This window comes from Acanthochromis polyacanthus, chromosome 7 (genome assembly GCF_021347895.1).
Source record: "Acanthochromis polyacanthus isolate Apoly-LR-REF ecotype Palm Island chromosome 7, KAUST_Apoly_ChrSc, whole genome shotgun sequence".
In the NCBI taxonomy this organism is placed as follows: domain Eukaryota; kingdom Metazoa; phylum Chordata; class Actinopteri; family Pomacentridae; genus Acanthochromis; species Acanthochromis polyacanthus.
The window spans coordinates 22284136-22304702 of record NC_067119.1 but is presented as its reverse complement, the minus strand read 5'-3'; the positions used below and the strand labels follow the sequence as shown (position 1 = coordinate 22304702).

Here is a 20567-nt window from a genome sequence, read left to right as displayed (position 1 = left end):
TCAGCAGGTGGTCAGAGTGGTTCTGGCAGCTATTTTGTCTGTTGGAGGCTTGATAGTGACTGGATGTCCTGGATGTCTGGAGGTGTGTGGTGTGGATTCTGCTGAATGTCTGCTTTCTGGTGGCCTCCTCCCAATAGCACAATCTTAACACCATCCTGCCAAATCTGAAAGGTTTCTTCCTTTGCGGTTCCACACCTGGTGAGGTGTCTTGATGTCTGGAAGATGACTTGAAATAGATGAAAGCTTGATCTTTCTCTGTTTTAAAGCTGAATATGGCTGGATGATCCTACATCTTTGTGAATGCAAGAGCAGTGCTGTCACGAACCAGACAGGGTCGAACCCAAGCAACAGGCGAACAGACAGGCAAGTGAAATAATAATGATTTAATATATGTATATATATATATATATATATATATATACATATATATATATATATATATGCATATATTATTAACAGAAGGTACTCAAAGGGAGGCGTGGGGAAGACAGAATGGGAGAAACCAAACTGAACTAAGGGCGACGGCCTAGGGCCGCGATGAAGGCTAAAGCAAAACTAAAGAGGGGAGAGTGGAGACTCACAAATGTCCATGGAACAGGAGGCGAGGTGGGGGGCTGAGCTGAGGGAGCCGATGGTGAATGTGGTGAGGACAGAAGCAGGCAGACCGAGAGCAGACAGAGGAGGGATGCAGAGCAGAGTGGGGGTTCCGGGGTGAGGAAGGAAGACGGAGCCGGCAGGGTAATCTAGTGATGTTACGCTCGAGCCAATTTGCTCGACACAGTGCTGAGCTTTTGAAGCGAAAGTGTTCCGAGACGGTGTTTCGATCCCTGCTTCAGCAGGCCCACAATCACGTGACTATCGAGAGCGAGGCCTCGTTACGTCACATCGCGTATCGCGTTGCTTCACGTGAACTTTGAAGGGGTCGGACATTTCAATCTGTCCAGGTCTTAAAAGGCATAGCGGTCTGATTCACTCCTCAAATTGTGGTTTTTGAGAGGAGGAGATTACGCTAGCGCATTTGCCATTTGTCATTTTGAGAGAAGTTAGGGAGAGTATACATTTAGTTAGAATTTAGTTTCGATATATCTAGTTGCATTAAATACATTAAATAATACACAGAAACATACGCATAGATTCACTCATACACACACATAGATTCATAGAAACACACTACACATATATGCACACAAACATACATATATAACGTTTTAAAACATTTATTGCAAGTACAAAGCAGTGTGAGACAAGCAGTCCTGAGGCTTTTTCAGTTTTTTCCACTTAGATGCAGTTCTGACACAGGACCAGCAGATGTCACTCTTCTGGTTGTGTCAAATGCTTCGAAGCAATGTGTCATTCTTGAAGCAGAGTGGTTCACTGCTTCATGAAGCTTTGATTTCACCATCACTAGGGTAATCCAACGTGAGAGCTAAGTCCAGATAGTGGCATGCGCGTGGGAATGAACGGTGTGTGGCATGAGGCATGAAGCAGAGTCCAGACAGCAAAGTGTGTGCAACTTGTAATGATCCAGCAGGGTGCAGAGGAGAGAGCCAGGCTCTTACGCTGTGCTGATTGTTAATCTGCGCCAGCTGTGCTGGAACCACAGCCGCTCGTCATTAGTTTGACGAGCCAGAGCACAGGAACGGGAGGGGGCATGACAAGTGCAAACCCTTCCAATTATGAAAAGAACAATTTTTAGACAGCTTTCAAATTTGCAAAGACTTTGATGTGCTTATGACGTTCATAATAATTTTCAGGGGTGCAAAAAGATAAAAATCACAAAAGACGAGAACACTGTGTGGATAGCTTAAAGATATTCCCTTTACATGTTCACTGGTAGGTTCTCTGAAATATATTTGTATCTGCCTGACAGCCATGTCTATCTTGTGGTAAAACTAACAATAGACAATGAAGTTAAATGCATCAACAAAACAGAAACAAGAGGACAAGATGAAGATGTTAGAAATCTGCTAGTAGATTATTTATGAACACTGTTTCAATATCAGGGAGTTGGTAAAATACATGAAAAGCTTACATTTAGTCTGTGTGTATAATAATGCATGACACAAAACATTAAAGAAAATATAAATTAAACATACATTTTCATTTTGAATGAAAGTAATAAAACCACAACAAGTAAACAGAAAAAAATGCTGTTAGCAGTACAAGAAGTACAGACTAAAATATGCATGTGTATAAATGCATCAATATGGCACACGTTAAAGACAAAATTGATAGAGTTCAAATTAAGCATAGGCAAGAATGTGTTGCAGTACAAGTTGCCATCAAATTCAAAGCTAAAACCCTTCACTTTAATAAGCAGACAGCAAGCAAGTCATGGGAACTTCATTTGGGTCCTTAAGATTCCAGGGATTTATTTACTTACAAATAGCCTAAACTGCACATACACTAAACAGCTACATTTCCTGACACACTGCCTTATACCATATTGGAGATTAAAGATACATTTTATCATCTCTATCAGTGGCTCTTTTCAAGGTACAGTTCTCTAATTTTTAGCCCGTAAAACAATCAATTCCCTTTATTTATTCTCCTAAGATTCTTATTTAGTTTAGAACAGAGGTTTTGTAGTGCTCTCATTCAAGACATTTATCATGAGAACAGGGGTTTAACAAAAACGTGGTCAATACTTAATCATGGAAGTTCCTAACATAGAGTTTTATTGTGAATTCAAACAAAGCCCTGTGCTCTAGGACTTTCTATCAAAATCAGTCAAAGGGGGGTACATCCCTGACTCATAGGCTGGTGGAGGAGCAAAGGGATCAGAGGCTGCTGAGTTTTGTAGGAAGCTGGTCCCTCCTGGCATTGAGGAGTTTGGAAATGCTTCAAATCCATAGGCAGGATTGGCAAGTGAGTGCACTTCCTGAGGTCCTTCTAGAGCAGGCAGGATGACGATGGGGAACTTCATCTCTGGATCTGAAGCATACTTGACATCCAGGGAAACCTGTGGTGCAGAAATAGTCTGTAAATATGGTAACTGTCATGCAGCTCTGCTGACATACAGACACATGCTGATGACACACTTTAACAAAGACAGATACACACCCTGAGTCTGTACTCTACTTTGATGATCTTGCAGTTTAAGATGGACACTGGTGTGGTGGGAGGAACGGTGATGATCTTGGTGACAGTCTGACCTGCAGAAGGTGGGACAGCTTCGCCCTCCTCTTTCAGGATGTCTTTTGTATCAACTTTCCTGTTCCCCTTTGCAAAGTAACTGTACTTCCTGTACAAGCAGTATTTGGGCTTAATTTCTCGAGATGATCGGTTCTGAATGGAGGCCACAACCTTGATGCCTTCACCTGGAAAACAGAACATCCCTTAATACACTTTAATACAAGTCTTACTGTCAGCATGAAGCCTGTATACTAGCGATAGCTTATTATCTTGTAGTACATATAGAATATGGAACTTTTAAGATGTGCGTATCACCAGTACAGAACCAAAATCTGCAGTTCACATGTCATGATCCCTGCATTTGCATTAATTGGAGGCAGATGACAAATGAAATCCACTTCATTATTTGACCTTAAATCTTTAAGTTTCATGCTGTGTCCGAACATCTAAATGATTGTATTTCAATTTACAAAGTCATGTCTCTTATTTTGTTTTGTGTGCGTGTGTGCGTGCCTGTCGTATAATTTAAAATTTACCAATTATTTACAAATGACATTTTGACATTGCTTGATGTGCTTTAAAGAAGTAAACTAGAAAACAGACGTAAATCTCCTCTCTACCAGTGTTTCTCCTGCAAGTGTTATTTAATAGTGGCTTATCTGTAGACCATAAAAAGGTTCCATGAGCAAATAGACTTTGAGCTGCACAGCAGTCAATTGCAGGACAAGAGTTTATTTTCATTGCAGTCCCACTGTTGAGATAATCTGACATTTTTCTGAGATTTCTGTAACGTCAGATCAACCACAAAATTCTAAATTACCTTGGTGGAAACCCATTCGCTCAATGTTCACATCCATGCCTACTGCTCCTGAGTTGAAGAGCTTCATCTTCTTATCAATGTTACCTTGCTGTGAAATCTGACAGGAAAATCAAAAACTGCTTACATACTGGGTTAATTCTCGTGGTTTTGGCATTAACCAGGTTAGCAGACATCTTGGACATCTGATTGTGAGTGTGTGTTGTAAGGTGTGTTGTAAAAATTACCATCAGCATCGGATCTGGGTTTCCTCTGTGGATGAGGGTGAACTCTGCCTTGGCTTTGCTGTCTATTCTCATGGACCTGCTCAGATTTGCCTCCAGTGTGTACAAGGTCTTTCCATACTTGCCATGGAAGGAGGATGGCAGCTCCCTGTAAGATGAGACAACACAATGTACAATCAGACTGGAAGAGTGACAGAATATCTTTAGAGAACAACATGAATATGTTGATGAACAAAGCCAGTGTTAAGATATAAAAACTCACTGTGTTGGAATCTGAAAGGAGAACGGGTAAACATGGAAGCCCTGGCCAATAGTATGATTGCCTGAAAAACAATGAAAGAGTTACTCAGTGTGGCTTCCATCATTGGTTAAAGGTTGTAAATCTGACCACAAATCAATTTGTAAATTTGCAAGTAAATGTATCCAAAGCTGTTGGATTACTCTTCTCAGTATGGTTTCTCATTTATATAGTAAAACTGTTTACTAGATGCTCTGAAGGAAAAACTGAAAACCCAGAAGATAAATTTAGATGCAGTTTCAAGTTGAAATAGTTTTAAAAAATGATGGAGGCATTCATTTACCCAGTTTTATATCCGACAAATACACCATTAAAAACACTCAGAATAATATTGATGACAACAAGTCATATTTCATAAACAATTATGCAAATGACATGAGACAGAAAATCTATTATAAATTAACAAAATTTGATCACAATACCAGCCTGCCCCAGTGAATGACACACAGTAAGCAAGTTACTCACCTTGCCCCTCCTGAATGATAAAATGTTTGATGCTGAAGTATTTTTCTTTCTTATGGTATGTTACAACCGTTTTTCCATAACTTTCTGTCCATTCAACTTCTGCTTTTCCCTTCAGTTTTATGCAGAGTGAATCTATTTTGCATTCTTGTGATAATTCTAATGTAGTTTGCCCTGTAATCATGTCACCACTAGAGAAAGTATTGCTTTCGTTTATGGGATTAAACCCCACTAAAAAGCTCTTCACGTTGCTTGACATTATACCTTTTACTGCACAAAGTGACAAGTACCAGAAATGGCAGGGGAGATCAGGAGAAAGATTTTATCTGTTGTGAGGTGCGTCTACGCATGCGAGCTTTGGTAAACATTAAACCACCGGGCCTGATGCTTATTGGGTTGAAAGTCTATTTTACTTGACATTCACGTCAGCAAAACAAAATCAAGAGGACGGGAGAACATTACTCATCATTTAAATCGGATCGAAAAAGAGGTGTGGCTATTATGATACCAAATTCTGTACATTTTGAGTTTCAAGCAGAAATTAAGGACCGTGAAGGTAGATATGTCATTGTGAAAGGGAAAATAGATGGTAAAGAAGTTACTCTTCCAAATATTTATTCTGCCTTTGCTTGGTAAACTGCATAATGACAAATTAATTAAACTAATAACAACTGAAGAAGTTGATAAAGTAATTTCCTCCTTAAAATCTAACAAGTCCCCGGGACCTGATGGCTTCCTGGGGGAATGGTACAAATCACTGAGAGACGTACTGTTACCATTGTTGGTGAATAGTTTTAATTACGCTTTTAAAGAAGGTTTTCTTCCCCCTTCTTGGAAGGAAACCTCTATCTCAGTGATTCCAAAAGAGGGAAAGGACTTGACAGAGTGCGGGTCTTACAGGTTCATTAGCGTTTTAAATCAAGACTATAAGATTTTTGCTACAATACTGGCAAAACGAATGGAGGAGATTATGACTTTTTTAATAGATGAAGATCAGACGGGGTTTGCCCAGGGAAGGCAGACCCGGGACAATATTAGGAGGTCCCTTCATATAATAGAACACATAAAAAATCAGAAACTACAAGCCATATTACTGAGTATGGACGCAGAGAAAGTGTTTGACCCTGTGGGGTGGGAGTTCCTTTACAAAGTCATGGAAAAGTTTGGTTTCCACCAGAGTTTTATCCAGACTATTAAAACATTATATACAGGTCCCACAGCCAGAATTAAAGTGAATGGGAGCCTGTCAGATCCCATTCATCTACGACGAGGGTGCCGCCAGGGTTGCCCGGCAAGTCCGAGCCTTTTTAATTTGTTTATTGAACCACTTGCTCAGGCTATAAGACAGGATTCAACTTTACAAGGTATAAAAATAAGAAGTACAGAATATAGGGTATGTCTCTTTATGCAGATGATGTTTTAGTTAGTCTTGAAAATCCTGACGTGGGGATTCCACGATTGATGGATCTGTTACTGCAATATGGGAATCTATCAGGCTATACTCTCAACATTGAAAAAACACAAGCCTTGGTTTTTAATTTTACACCAATGCCTGACTTGAAGACCAAATATAAATTCAATTGGGATTCTAATTCTATGAAATACTTGGGAGATTGACAAAAGACTTACCTAGACTATATGCAGAAAATTACAAACCGATTAATACACGTATTAAACATGACTTGGACAGGTGGGCCTCATTGACATTGGATCTGGGTAATAGAATAATGGTAATAAAAACCAACATTTTGCCAAGATTACTCTATCTATTTCAATCTTTACCTATCCAAGTCCCTGACTCTCAATTTAGAGAATGGGATAAGGCCATTTCCCGTTTTATTTGGAATGGCAAAGTCCCAAGAATAAGATTTAAAGCATTACAGTTACCTAAATTCAAAGGAGGAATGAGTTTACCATGTCTGAAGGATTACTATATTGCAGCACAGATAAGAGTGTTAATGCTCTGGTGCAATAATGAATACAGTGAACCCTCGTTTATCACGGGGGTTACGTTCCAAAAAGAACCCGCGATAGGTGAAATCCGTGAAGTAGTCAGCTATTATACAATACTGCACTTGGGGGAGCGCTGCAGCTGCAGCCAGGTGGACGCCGCAGCGGTACTCTTGCCTCAGAGAGCGGGCCGGCTGAATCAATCGGAGCAGTCGGGGGTGGGGAAGGCTCGCGCCAGTGCTCTTCTCCTGGGGAGCGCGGCTGCGGTGGCCAGAGACGGCTGGGGACCACGTCCACTGTCCGGTTGATGGCGGGGGAAAAGAAGGCTGTGTAGTGAGATCCAGGTTTAAGTGATCACTTAACATGCCACAGGAGATCCCCTCCTCAGATAACAACAAACTCTCTCTCTCAAAGACCTAAGTAAACACGCAAAGTGCTTTTTTTATGACCAGAGAGAGCCCTGTATCATCCCAGATGCGATTCAGAGACATCTGTACCATTCACTAGGACACCCTAGAGTCATGTTTATGACGACCTCTGACATTGCTTAGGAGACTCTTTTTTGCAGACTATCACTATTTCTGTCTTAAATTGGGACATGTAGGCTTTCGTGTATTTCTAACTTCACATACAGACTTTTGCAGATACATGTTAACACCTTTAAATTTAATTACCATTCAAATGTTTGTGGTCCACACCGACAGAACTACTTTGATGAACTAAGTGTCCTCACAGCTGGACCTCTGCTGCTCTCCCGGTCTGCCATCAGATAAGCAGGGTCATAAATATTCTAATGACCTGCTTCTCACCTCTGCAGAGGCTGGCAGAGACTTTCTCCTTTGTTCAGTCACCAAACTTCTTAAACTCATATTCAGAAATGTATTTGTGTTATTCTGTGTTTACAAAAGATATAGTGAGATGTCAACATGCATTTTGAACCAACTCCCGTTTTTCTAGCTGGTTTAGATCGAAAATTATCAAACCTATTGTGTTGCTCATGAACAGTACATTTTGCTTCCACAGCTCAACATTGCCCCCTATTGACGTCGGAATGCCATGACATTATCGAGATTTACAGTGTATAAATCATAAAACTTCGCTTTATCCAGGTTTCAAAGAAGTGAAAACGCGTTTTAATATTTTTAATCATTATTTGATCCGGTTTCGTCTCTCCTCTCTGAGCCAAAGTGGGAGGCGCGCCTCAGCCGACAGCTCTCCGCCCCTTCTCAGAGAAAATCTTTAAAACCAGCCATTTTACGTTGCTCTCTTTTTTCACCTTTTCCGACTCTAATGATCTTACCTCTTTTATAAGAATTACTTCAAGCGAATCTTCTTTTCTCTTTAGGCGCGCCCTTCTTTTTCTCCCTCTTCAAACTTCGCGGTTATAGAGGCTGGCCCTCTGTTAACCACAACTTCTTATTCAATTTTTCTTTTTGTTCAGAATAGATATTTTTGCTCATCTCCAACAACCAGATCTACAATTTTGTTTTAGGTTGATGCTACGGGTACGGACCCGTACCCGTAGCATCTGTACTAGAGGTACGGACCCGTTACGGTCACTGAAGAGCTGGCGCCGGTTAACTCCTATTTGCTGCACATTACAGGCAGTTTATATGAATGACTTTGACGGCGAACATTGTATAATTTAACCAAAAATACACCGTCTCCTCTCACACTTTAGACATTGCAGTTTTTACGCTTTTAGACGCCGTGTCTAAATTGTTTGAAGTCCAGTTCCTATTAATTAGTTTACCGCGTTCAGTGGTGGAAGCGGCTGACGAACTCCATTGCAAATGTTCCCATTTAATTTCGGACGCTAATTTACAAGATAAAATTAAGGATGTCGAATATGAAACAAACACTCGTGAATGGTGAGGAGCAGCTCTTTAATTCGACATGAATTTAAAAAAACCCACAAACTCGATTTACTGTGATATTGTGAGATTTGTTTGTGGTTATGTAACTTAGCCATTCAACAGAGTCCGCTAACATTAAAGTGACTGACGTGCAGTGTCTGTGTTGACAGACGCAGAAAATACGTCAGGGTTTTGTTTAGGTTGTTAATATGTAATAGTCTGTCGCTACTTTTGAAGGTAAAAAAAATACTTTTAGTTTGCTGGCTGTTAGTTCCGCCATTTGTTTTGTTTGCTGTTTGTGCTTTATTAGAACAGGGTCACGTGAATAAAAAGTTTTGCTATTTTTAATAGTAGTGCTGATTTCAACCCCCAAATCGCTGTCCGTGAAAAAGTCAGATAATGATATTTATAAGACATTATGCATGATAGAAAAGAGAACAGCAGATGACTGACATGACAGGCTCGGCACGCAGATTCACCTCGAATCACGGAAGCGCCTTCATCACTCGGATTACCAAACCGGCTCATTAATATTTATGTATGTCGGATTACCAGCCAATCACAAAGCGCGTTCATCAGCCGGCTCATTAATATTCATGTCCGTCTCATTAATATTTATGATAAGGGAAAGTGCCGTATCCATAGGCCACAGGCTACGGGTCCGGGTCCGTATCTGTAGACACTACCTTTGTTTTATCTGCGATTTATTTTTGATAGGAACCAATTAGATTTTGTTCCGTCGTTTTTATCTTTCCCGCTGAAGAGTTCCAGTCTGTGCGGCCTCAGCTACACTGACCGGCAGAAATAGAACGTGAGCCTTCATCCTCCAAATAATTATTTTTGACAAAATCAACCCAGAAGAACGCAGGCTGTTCCAGCCCTCGCCACCGTCAGCTGACCACCAGACGAACCGGGTCAAGCCAGACCCCCTAGGACACTCGGGGTTCGAAGTAGGCAGGACCACGAAACGTTGCCATAGCAGCCAAACAGCGCAGCTCCCGAGCCGACTCTCGGAACCAACGAGTGCCGTTGCCACAGCAACCCGTCCCAGCCTCTGAGCTTCGTGTGATCCCTCTTCGCCAACGCAAAGTAAGACCAGCTGACGTGTGATCTAAGCTAGTGGTTGATGTCAAAAATAATAGCTTGATTTAATATTAATCACTCCGTTTAATCACTTACCGTCGTTCATATTCCAAATTATTAAACTCCTCGATATTTTTTTTCCACGGTCTGATGACTCAGTGCCATAATCTCAGATTAGAAATGCAAACATAAATAACCTACACACTCACACGCACCTACACCACGCACACACACACACACATACACCCACAGCATTTATTCATTCCATATTTGTCACTGTATTAATCCTTGTGTTTATCATTATATTGGTTAATAAATATCTTTCATTTAACCCAAAATTACAGTCTCTTTTGCGTTTATATGTGTTGACTGGGGTCAATGTTTTTCGAGGGTTCTCGACATTTAGATATTAGACTGACTAACTAATCAAAATTTTCAATCAATTAATAATATTTTTATTAAGGTTAATTAATAATTTCCTGACTCAATTAAACGTCAGGTGGTGCCCCGATTAATAAAACTACAATCAACGAGTGCATACTTATTAAATTAACGTTTAATAAAGCGATATCGCTACAGCTGCTCTGTCGGCTCCGTCTTTCAGGGTGTCTCACGACATGGAGACCAAGGAGAGAAATGATCCAGCGCTCCACAGCAGGCAGCGCTGGCCTGTATGGCAGAGGAGACGAGGCGCGGAGACTGTTCACGTTGGTCAGTCCCTTAGCCAATCAGGATGCAAAACACAATGCACTGTTTAAAAAAGCATAAAAAACTGCACTAAAAAAATCCGTGAAACAGCGAAGCCGTGAAAGGTGAACCGCGTTATAGCGAGGGTTCACTGTACATAGCAAAATGGAAGACTATAGAGTTGTCACTGTCAAGTAAACCACTACAGAGCTTGCTAGGTAACCCTGCTCAGGTTAAAACACATGAGGTGCAGAACCATCCATCCATCCATTCTCTATACACCGCTTCATCCTCACTTGGGTCGTGGGGGGTGCTGGAGTCTATCCCAGCTGACTTGGGCGAAGGCAGGGGACACCCTGGACAGGTCGCCAGTCTGTCACAGGGCTACATATACAGACACACAATCACACTCACATTCATACCTACGGCAATTTAGAGTACTCAATTAACCTCTGCATATGTTTGGTCTGTGGGAGGAAGTCGGAGTGGTGCAGAACCAATGGGTTAGATTTTCTCTTACTGTCTGGTGGGATTTAGTGAAACAACTCAAACTTCAAAAAGAAACTTGCTGTCTTATGTGGCCAGTACATGATCCTCATTTTGTATCAGCTATGCTGGATAAAAGTTTTATTCAGTGGGAAAAACAAGGGGTTACGGCATTGTGCCTATTGATGGGCAATCTGGAATTTATTGACTTCAAAACGATGTCTGAAAAATATGGCCTTGGCCGACATGATTTTTATGAATACCTTCAGCTTTGACATTATTATAATAAAAATATTAAAATCCTACAACTGGACAGCTTATCGGGTATTATACAAATGTTTGTAAAGGCCTATAAATCAAAACTACTTAAGAAAATAATTGGTGAATTATATGGGCACATAACAAATTTAAGAGGTCATTCCACTACTTGAGAAATGGGAAAAGGAACTGGGAGTTGAAATAGTGCTAGACGAATGGGAAAATATTATTGGTACTCAGGTTACTACAACAACCTCACAAATGTGGAGGGACTTTTCCTGGAAAAATATTGTCCGATACTTTGTAACCCCTAAACTGAAATCTAGACAGACAGGTCAAACCATAGACTGTATATATAGTGGACGTAGCATCTGGCTCCAGAATTGAAGTCCACCCGGAAGTGTCAAAAACTTGCAATATCCCGCCGTCCGCTAGGGTTGGCTCCAAAAAGCTTTTGCTCCATAGACCCCAATTCATTTTTGGAAAAAATAAAATTTGATAGACTGATTTTCTACAGCTCAGGATTTTTTCCCTGTTAGTTTTCATGGTCAAAATGAGAGATCAGGTGGCCGATCTTAAAATAAATCAATACTGAATTTTAAATAAATCGTTAAAGTTGGCGGAGCCAGGGGGCGTGGCTATACTTGATAGACAGCAACAGAAGCCTCTGCGGTAAAACGTGGGCGGGATAAGAGAGTTCTCAGCCAATCCTGCCCCTAGTTGCTCTCCGGTCCAGTCTGTTTGATGACGCTTTTTACGTCACTGGCTCCAAAAAATCCAAAACGGCGACCAGGAAGTAGCAAAATCCGGGCTTCATTTTCTCACCGTTGAAACCAACGGGTGACGTCACGGTTAGTTTACGCCTGGGTCAAACCAAAGGCGTAGGTTTGCATAGGGACAGTAGGGACATAACACTACCAACTTTTCAAGAGGGTCAAATTGTCCCCACCAACTTTTAAGCAACCTTATTTGCATTATATAATGAGTTCAGTTATATAGGTAACTTTGATTGTCTTCCCATATGTTATAAGGATAGAATTGACCCTACCATTATTAAGTGAATTATTTTCATTATGTTCAGACCAGGTTCAGACTTACATTTACCCCTTTTCACTTGCTGAATGTGCCGGTCCAATCACACGTGCGTTTGATTGGCTGATGACTTGACCCCCCCCTCCGCCCGCCCCCCCGCCGCCCACTCACACAGCCCCGACAGAAATACACAAGAAATAAACATGCCGCCTTCCTTCTCCGCCCCCTTCAAAGAGGAGGGATATTAGAAGTTTTTTTCGGCCAGCAGCAGCAGCAGACGACACTGTAAGTAATGTAAAAAGACGTCAATGTTGTGGACGTGGGGAACACACCACTAATGTTGCTACTGAAAGTCCGACCTGCATCAGAGTTAGCATAACATTAAACTGTGTGAACTTGCTAACCTGCAAAACTCGAGTAGGAAGCTGCTTAGAGAGAATTGTCCTCCTGTATGTGTTTTCTACTGTTAACGTTAATTAAACTGTGAGGAATGTAGTGAACTCTGCTGGAAAATATAGAACCAGAAAAACGTGAGCAAGAAGCTGCTTAGAGAGAGAGGTCCCAGTCTGTGTTTCCCAGGAAAGTGTTGACAGTCAAAGAAAACAAAAAAAACACATGCTGCTGCTTTTCTTCTTGTAAACGGCCTGGTTTAGAAGGAAAGAAGGCTAGAGCATGTTGTGACTTTACACTTTTGAAACCAAATACCTATTAGTGCATTTATTTATTAATTAAAATGTATTTAATTACTATCACCTGAACCAATACACACGAAAGTTAGTATAAGTCAATACAGATTTATTTTGCATTGATCATTTAGCTTATCAATTAATTAGGTTCATATTTGTGAGAAATGTAGTCCTGACCCCCATTCACCCAATCTGTTTGGTCTTATTAATGCCCCGTCCCCAGCAAAAAGTGTACATGCAGGTTATGCTGTTATATCGTCCCTACCAATGTTGAGACCAAACCTACGCCCTTGAGTCGAACACCCGAATGCTGGCGAGAGTGTCGTCACTGCCCTGCGGACCACACACGTGTGTTTTGGAGATGCACCGTTCTTGATGTTTTTTGAAAGGGTGTTCAGTATATAATTAAAAAGGTATTGGGCTTTGATATTAAGTTTACGTGTGTATCTTTTTATTTAGGAAATATTGACAAATAGTTGTCCAAAGCTGACAAGTACCTTTTAAAAATTTTTATGACGGCAAGAAAACCAAGCGCTATAACCAAGCGCTGGTTAAGCAAGGAACCCCCAACTATTAACCAGTGGACGGCCATAGTCAACAATATTCAATGCATGGAACGCTTGACTTTCAACTTGAGACTTCACAAAGAAAAGGCTGATGCATTCTGGGAAAAATGGGGCATATATTTGAAAGCTATGGACAGAATCTGACCCTCTACTTACTTCTATAGTATCGCTTTAATTATTGTTTGGTTGATTCTGGTACCTCTTGTAAGCTCCTTATTTGTTCTATTTTCAGTGTTATATTCTTCTTTCTTTTGGTTTGTTTGTTTATGGGTTTTCTTACCCTGTAAATAGTAAAATGACCAGAAGAAAAATAAAGTTAAAAAAAAGAGGACAGGAGAATAAATACTGGAAACCACCTTCAAGTAATATATTTATGAACACTGTTTCACTACCAGTCAGTTGGTAAAATACATGAAAAAATGAATGAAAATAATGAAACAACAGCAAACCTATGGAAAAAATACTATTAGTAATACAAGAAGTACAAGAACTGAACATGTATACAAATGAATGTGCCAATATGGCAGAGGTTAAAAGCAAAAATGACAGAGTTAAAATTAAATTATGCATCTAAATCTGTGTTAACATCACCACTATCTGAAAGCACAGGGAAGAATGTGTGCTCTGCTGCAAGGCAAATTGCCATCAAATCCAAAGCCAAAACCTTTCACTTTTATACGCAGATAGCAAGCAAGACAGGGAGCCTTCGCTTGGGTCTTCAGGATTCAAAGCACTTCACAAATAGCCTAAACTGCACATACACTGCATAGCTACATATCCTGACACACTGTCTTTTACTATATAGCAGATTAAAGATGCACTTTATCGTTTCTATCAGTGGCTCTTTGAGTACTTTCAGTGTTATCTATTTTTTAGCCACTAAAACAATCAATTCCCTTTATTTATTCTCTTGAGATTCTTCTGTAGTTTAGAACAGACAAGTTTTGCAGTGCTTTCATTCCTACCATTTATCATGAGATCAAGGGTTAAGCAAAAACTTGGTCAATGCTTAATCATGAAAATTCCTATACTGTGAATTAAAGCAAAGCCCTGTGCTCTAGGACTTTCAATCAAAATCAGTCGAAGAGGAGTCCAGCCATGACCCATAGGCTGGTGGTGAATCAGAGGCATCAAAGGCTGTTGAGTTTTGTAAGAAGCTAGTCCCTCTTGACATTGACGAGTTTGGAAATGCTTCAAATCCATCAGCAGGATAGGGAGGTAACTGCACTTCCTCAGACCCTCCTAGAGCAGGCAGGATGACGATGGGGAACTCAATCTCTGGATCTAAAACATACTTGACATCCAGGTAAACCTGTGGTACAGAAATAGTCTGTAAATATGGTAAGTGTCATGCAGCCCTGCTGACATACAGACACATGCTGATGACACACTTTAACAAAGACAGATACACACCCTGAGTCTGTACTCTACTTTGATGATGCTGCAGTTTAAGATGGATGCTGGTGTGGTGGGAGGAACGGTGATGATCTTGGTGACAGTTCGATTTGCATGAAGTGGGAGGAGTTCGCCCCATACTTTCAGGATTTCTTCTGTTTCAACTTTCCTCTTCCCCTTTGCAAAGTAACTGCATTTCTTATCCAAACAGTACTTGAGCCTAACTGTTGAGGATGATTGGTTCTGAATGGAGGCCACAACCCTGATGCCTTCACCTGGAAAAAAAGAACATGCTTAATGCAGAAGTTGTACTATCAGCCTGAAGCCTAAGCAAAATAAATGTGTACTATGTACAGAATATGGAACTTTTAAGATGTGCATATGTACAGGAAAATTTTTAAATCTGCACTTCACACTGGCATTAGTTGTAGGCAGATGACAAATGAAATCCACTGAATGTAAATCTTCAGCATTGGGTCACAATGCTTTAATTGTCATGTTTCAGTGTACAATGTTTTGTCTTTTAGTTTGTTATTGTTTGTGTTTCTGCGATTATTTATCAAGTAAAATTATCATTTTGGGTGCCTGCATAGCTCAACGGGTTAAGTGGGTGAACCATGTACAGGGGCTGGTCCCCACAGTGGCCCGGGTTTGATTCCTGCTACTTTCCTGTCTGCCTCTCCAACTGTACCCATCAATAAAAGGCCAAAAAATAACTTTAAAAAAATTGTAATTTTGCAAAAGCTGTTTCAATCAGATTCAAAATCACAATTCGGTAATACTCACTTTAACTCAAAGTACATGTGAAAAATATCTACAAGCTAGCTGGCATTTTTTGCCTTCAAAATCACAGTTCAGAAAGTGTAGTAATAATCACTTTAACATTTGAATGAGTAGCATTTGCTGACATTACCCATGATAAATTACTGACCATTAGCCAAGCCAAGCAAGCTATAGCAGCCAAATCAGTATATCAGTACTGAATATGGGGGAAAAAATTTGCATTTTAATGCTAAGTAATTTAACTTTTCACCTTCAGACTTAAAGGTGTACATTTACCTACAAATGGCATTTTGACGTTGTTTGGTGTGTTTTAAGGAAGTAACATAGAAAACAGAGGTAGATTGTATCTCTACCAGTGGTTTTCCTGGATGTCTCATTTAATAGTGGCTTTTTCCGTAGACCATAAAAAGGTTCCATGAGCAAGTAGACTTTGAACTGTACAATGGTCAACTGCAAGACAAGACTTTATTTTCATTTCACTGTTGGGTTAATCTGTAAATTTTGGGGAGATTTCAATAACATTAGATTGTATAAAATTCCGAACTACCTTGGTGGAAGCCCGTTTTTTCAATATTTACATCCATGTTTACTGCTCCTGTGTTGAGGACCTTCATCTTCTTCCCAACGTTGCCTTGCTGTGGAGACTGACAGGAAAATCACAAATTGGTTACATATTGTGTTAGTTCTCATGGTTTTAGCAGCATCCAAGTTAGCAGGCATCTTGGACATCTGATTGTGAGTGTGTGTTCAGTTCAATTCAATTTTATTTCTATAGTGCCAATTGCAGGTTAAATTGTCTCAAGACGCTTTACAGAACACATGTGCCTGAACCCCCAGAGCAAGGACTGAGGCGGCAGTGGCAAGAAAAACACCCCTCTAACAGGGAAAAAAACCTTGAGCTCTGTATGTGGGGGGACTCATCTGCCTGCCGGATGGCGGGTTGAGAGGGACAGAAGAGGTGGAGAGGTAGCGGTAGAAGAGTTGTTGTAAGGTAGATTATAAAAGGTACCATCAGCATTGGATCTGGGTTTCCTTCGTGGACGAGGGTGAACTCTGCCGTGGCCTTCCTGTCTGCTCTCCCTGACCTTCTCAGACTTGCTTCCAGTGTGTACAAGATCTTTCCAAACTTGCCATGGAAGGAGGATGGTAAGGTGCCAACCAGACTGGATGAGTGACAGGATCATTTTTAGGGAACAAAGAGCCAGCATAAATATGTTCAAGTTTAAAGCCAGTGGTTAAAATATGACAATTGTTGATTAAAATGCATTTTTTTTAGAGACAACTTACTGTGCTGGAATCTGAATGGGGAACTGGTAAACATGGAGGCCCTGGGCAACAATATTATTGCCTGAAAATCAGTAAAACAGTCACTCAGTGTGGCTTCCACCTGTAAATCTGATCATAAATTAATTTGCAGCTACATTAACCTCTTCTCAGAATGGTTGCTCATTTAAAAATTGACACTGTTTATTAAATGCCGTGAAGAAACAATTTAAATACCCCTTAGACACAAGATTTAAAGGGAAGAGACCTTTTAACAGCATATGCACATTAATAAACTATATTTCAAATAAGCAAAATTTAATCACAATAGCAGGTTTCTAAACCGAATGATATAGAGTAAACAAGTCACTTACCCTGGCCCTCCTTGATGATAGACTGCTGGACACTGAAGTACTTCTCCTTGCTGTGGTATTTTCCAGTTGATAATCCCACCATTCCTGACCATTTGACTATTGCTTTTCCCTTCAGGTTTACGATGAGCGAATCTATTTGGCACTCTTCTGACAATTGTAATGTAATCTGTCCCATCATAGTATCACCCCTTCTTAAATTATCGCTGTTGCCATCGGGACTAAGCCCAACTAGAAAGCTCTTAATGGTTGGCATTATACGCTGTGCAAAGCGGCAAGGACAGGAATGGTACAGGTGAAATAATAGCACAGTGGTTTTATATGTCTTGACGTGAGTAAGCGCCCATGCACACTAGATCCTTTGACTTTGGTAATCATTAAACCACATGGCACAATTAAATCATGCTCACCGGTTAGAAACAGCCCGGTGGATCCAAAACAAAATAATGTCTAAGAATATAAAATGTAGCTTTGAGGAAGAAAATTGGTGTTCATAAAATTTTATTTCCACTGCATTATTGGTGAAAGAATGCAGTTTACAGAACAATCTCATGCTTACTTTGCGTACAAAAAGCCTGGTTGATTACGCTACTACATGGTGCTGTTGGCTCTTTTCATTGTAGGAATCCTTAGTCATCTTATTCTGATGAGACTTTCTGAGTGAATAAGCTTTATCTATACAGAATTTTTCAAAATCATGAACCCAAACCATCTTAGTGTTTGCAAAAACAATTTATAAAAATTAAAAAGTGATAAATACATCTGAATACATAATAAGCAACCACGTGTATAGCCATGCTACATAAATGCCCTAAAAAAGTGACTCATACTGCTATGATATGAATTGATATTGCCTACCATAGTCCAAAAGATTGTTTGGCATGAACCTAATAGGTGCCTGGACAGATCAAACTGCCCTTACAGCTGTGTTGAGAACAGCTGTGAGCCTTTGGACAAATCGACTGTCATTGATTTCATTACTTGTGCACTTCTGACAGCGACATCCGCGGTCTCCCTGGGAATAAGTGTGGTAATGTTTTTGACAAGATTGTGGAACTTTGTGAGTCGCAGTGAGAAGCTGCCCCCTCACTGTGGTGAAAAAAAGACGCCAGAAGTTATCTTTGTGTTATAGTGTGTATTTATTTCAATGGTAAGTCCAGCTACTCACTTTCTCTCTAATGTCGACTAACTGAGGCATGTTTTCATGGAGTGCACAAATGACGATGCAGCCAAAGGCCTCCAGCAGCTTTCAGTTACATTATTAGGCTCTACCAAGTAGTCAGTGGAGAGGGAGGGCAGTAGGAAGGGTTGGTTTAGTTAACCAGTCTCCTACTGTTTTGTATCTGCACTTGTTTGAGGATTTTCACAACTAAAAATCAGGGCTTTGACTGGTTCATTCTCAGCACTTTGTACAGCTCAATACCAAAGAAAAAAAAAGACACTGGGTAAGTGTTCCCCAAAAAACGCATAAAGGCCACACTAAAATGATATGACACAAACAGCAGACAGTATTGAAAAATATTACATAATAAGAGAAGCATCTTTGCTCTTCTCGCTCTTCTCTCCTGTGCACTGCTGCCCCCTGTGGGAAAACAGATGGATTGCAACACATTTGCAACCATGATGCAGTTCTAAATCAGCAAAGGCAACATGTTTATAGGTCTGATGACTCACACAGATTTAATTCCACTTTCATAGGATAATATTAATACAATTATATCATTAATCTTAAAAGTCTACATGTGATGCAACCTAGATTTAGAAAGAAAACACTGAAGGAAAAATCTGAGTCTTTGCTGGGTGTCTCATTTAAAAGTGGCTTATCTGTAGACCATTAAAAGGTTCCATGAACAAACAGACTTTGAGCTGCACAATGATCAACTGCAGGACAAGAGTTTATTTCCATTTCAGCCCCACTGTTGGGTTAATCTGTAAATTTTGAGGAGATTTCAATAACATTAGATTGCATACAATTCTAAATTACCTTGGTGGAAGCCTGTTTTTTCAGTATCTCCATCCATTTCTACTGCTCCTGTGTTGAGGATCTTCATCATGTTTAGGGTAGAGACATCTCAAATAATATGATTTCAAGTGAACATATAGCAGCTTTTAAGACAGGCAGATGGCAATATATTGCTCAAGCGATCAAGCCACCTTTAATTTCTGATTAACAAACCACCCTGAGGTGCAGCAACAGCTACAGCTTGTTGTTAATGCTATTAATTGCATGTCAGAGTGTTAACTGACTCTGGAAGGAAGCTTAATATCAACACAGTAAACTAGTTTCATACATTAAACATTTACAATAGCGCTTTCATTTTCATACAGCAATATTATGAAAGCAGCAGCCAGAGATGGTGTGAACTCTCATTTCAATCCAATAATGAAACTCGACAAAAATCGGTGAAATGATTCGATGTGGGGAGCTGCTCTCAGCTATTATCAGCCACTCATCTGAAGTTAACATTAACATACAGAGCGCCGGCTGAATAACAAAGAAGAGGCAACCTTCCTCCAGGAAATTAAGCTGATGATGTTTGCAGTGATGCATAATTAGGTTAAAAATATTTCATTTAGTTTTGCACATTTGCAATGATTTCTCTGCTGACTGTTGTCAAAGGGGAATATGGTGCATCATATTGAATTACTTCAGCTGTTTGCATGACAGATATTTATCGTCATCATCGTTATTAGAGGACAGACTTCTGCAAAATCCTCTCAGCAACAAGAAGCTTGTGGCGGGGTTTTGCCTGTTTTAGTCACTAAACATTTCAATGGGACTCATCCATCCATCCATCCTCTATACACTGCTTTATCCTCATTAGGGTCGCGGGGGGTGCTGGAGCCTATCCCAGCTGACTGGGGCGAAGGCAGGGGACACCCAGGACAGGTCGCCAGTCTTCAGTGGGACTCAATTCTATTTATTTTTTCATGACTGGGCCCATGCATAACCCTTCATATTTGAGCCAATTCTTGTGGGTTTGCTGTCATTATCCTGTTTAAATATCTACTTGTAGATTAGCTTCAGCTTTGAGGCACCCTTAGATAATCTTCAGACACTCTTTAATAAGATACGGAATTTATAGTTGAATCAACGACTGAGAGCTGTCCAGTCCTTGAAGCAGCAAAGCAACACCAAACCAGAACATTTCCATCACCCTGCTTTACCAGTGCTGTAAGTCTCTCCTGAAAAAGTTGTCTTTGGTTTGTTCAAA

The 20567-nt window shown here is 40.3% G+C and overlaps 1 protein-coding gene across 1 annotated transcript; it reads right to left on the bottom strand.

The window, feature by feature from the left end:
• Positions 1-2707: 2707 nt before the first annotated feature.
• LOC110950431 (arrestin domain-containing protein 3-like) lies at positions 2708-17437 on the bottom strand. Its single transcript, XM_051951125.1, has 6 exons — positions 17356-17437; positions 4439-4499; positions 4180-4324; positions 3956-4052; positions 3064-3320; positions 2708-2962 (listed from the first exon to the last, which is right to left on the bottom strand). Exons 1-6 carry the CDS (start codon positions 17435-17437, stop codon positions 2708-2710), a joined length of 897 nt encoding a protein of 298 aa, XP_051807085.1.
• Positions 17438-20567: the final 3130 nt, after the last annotated feature.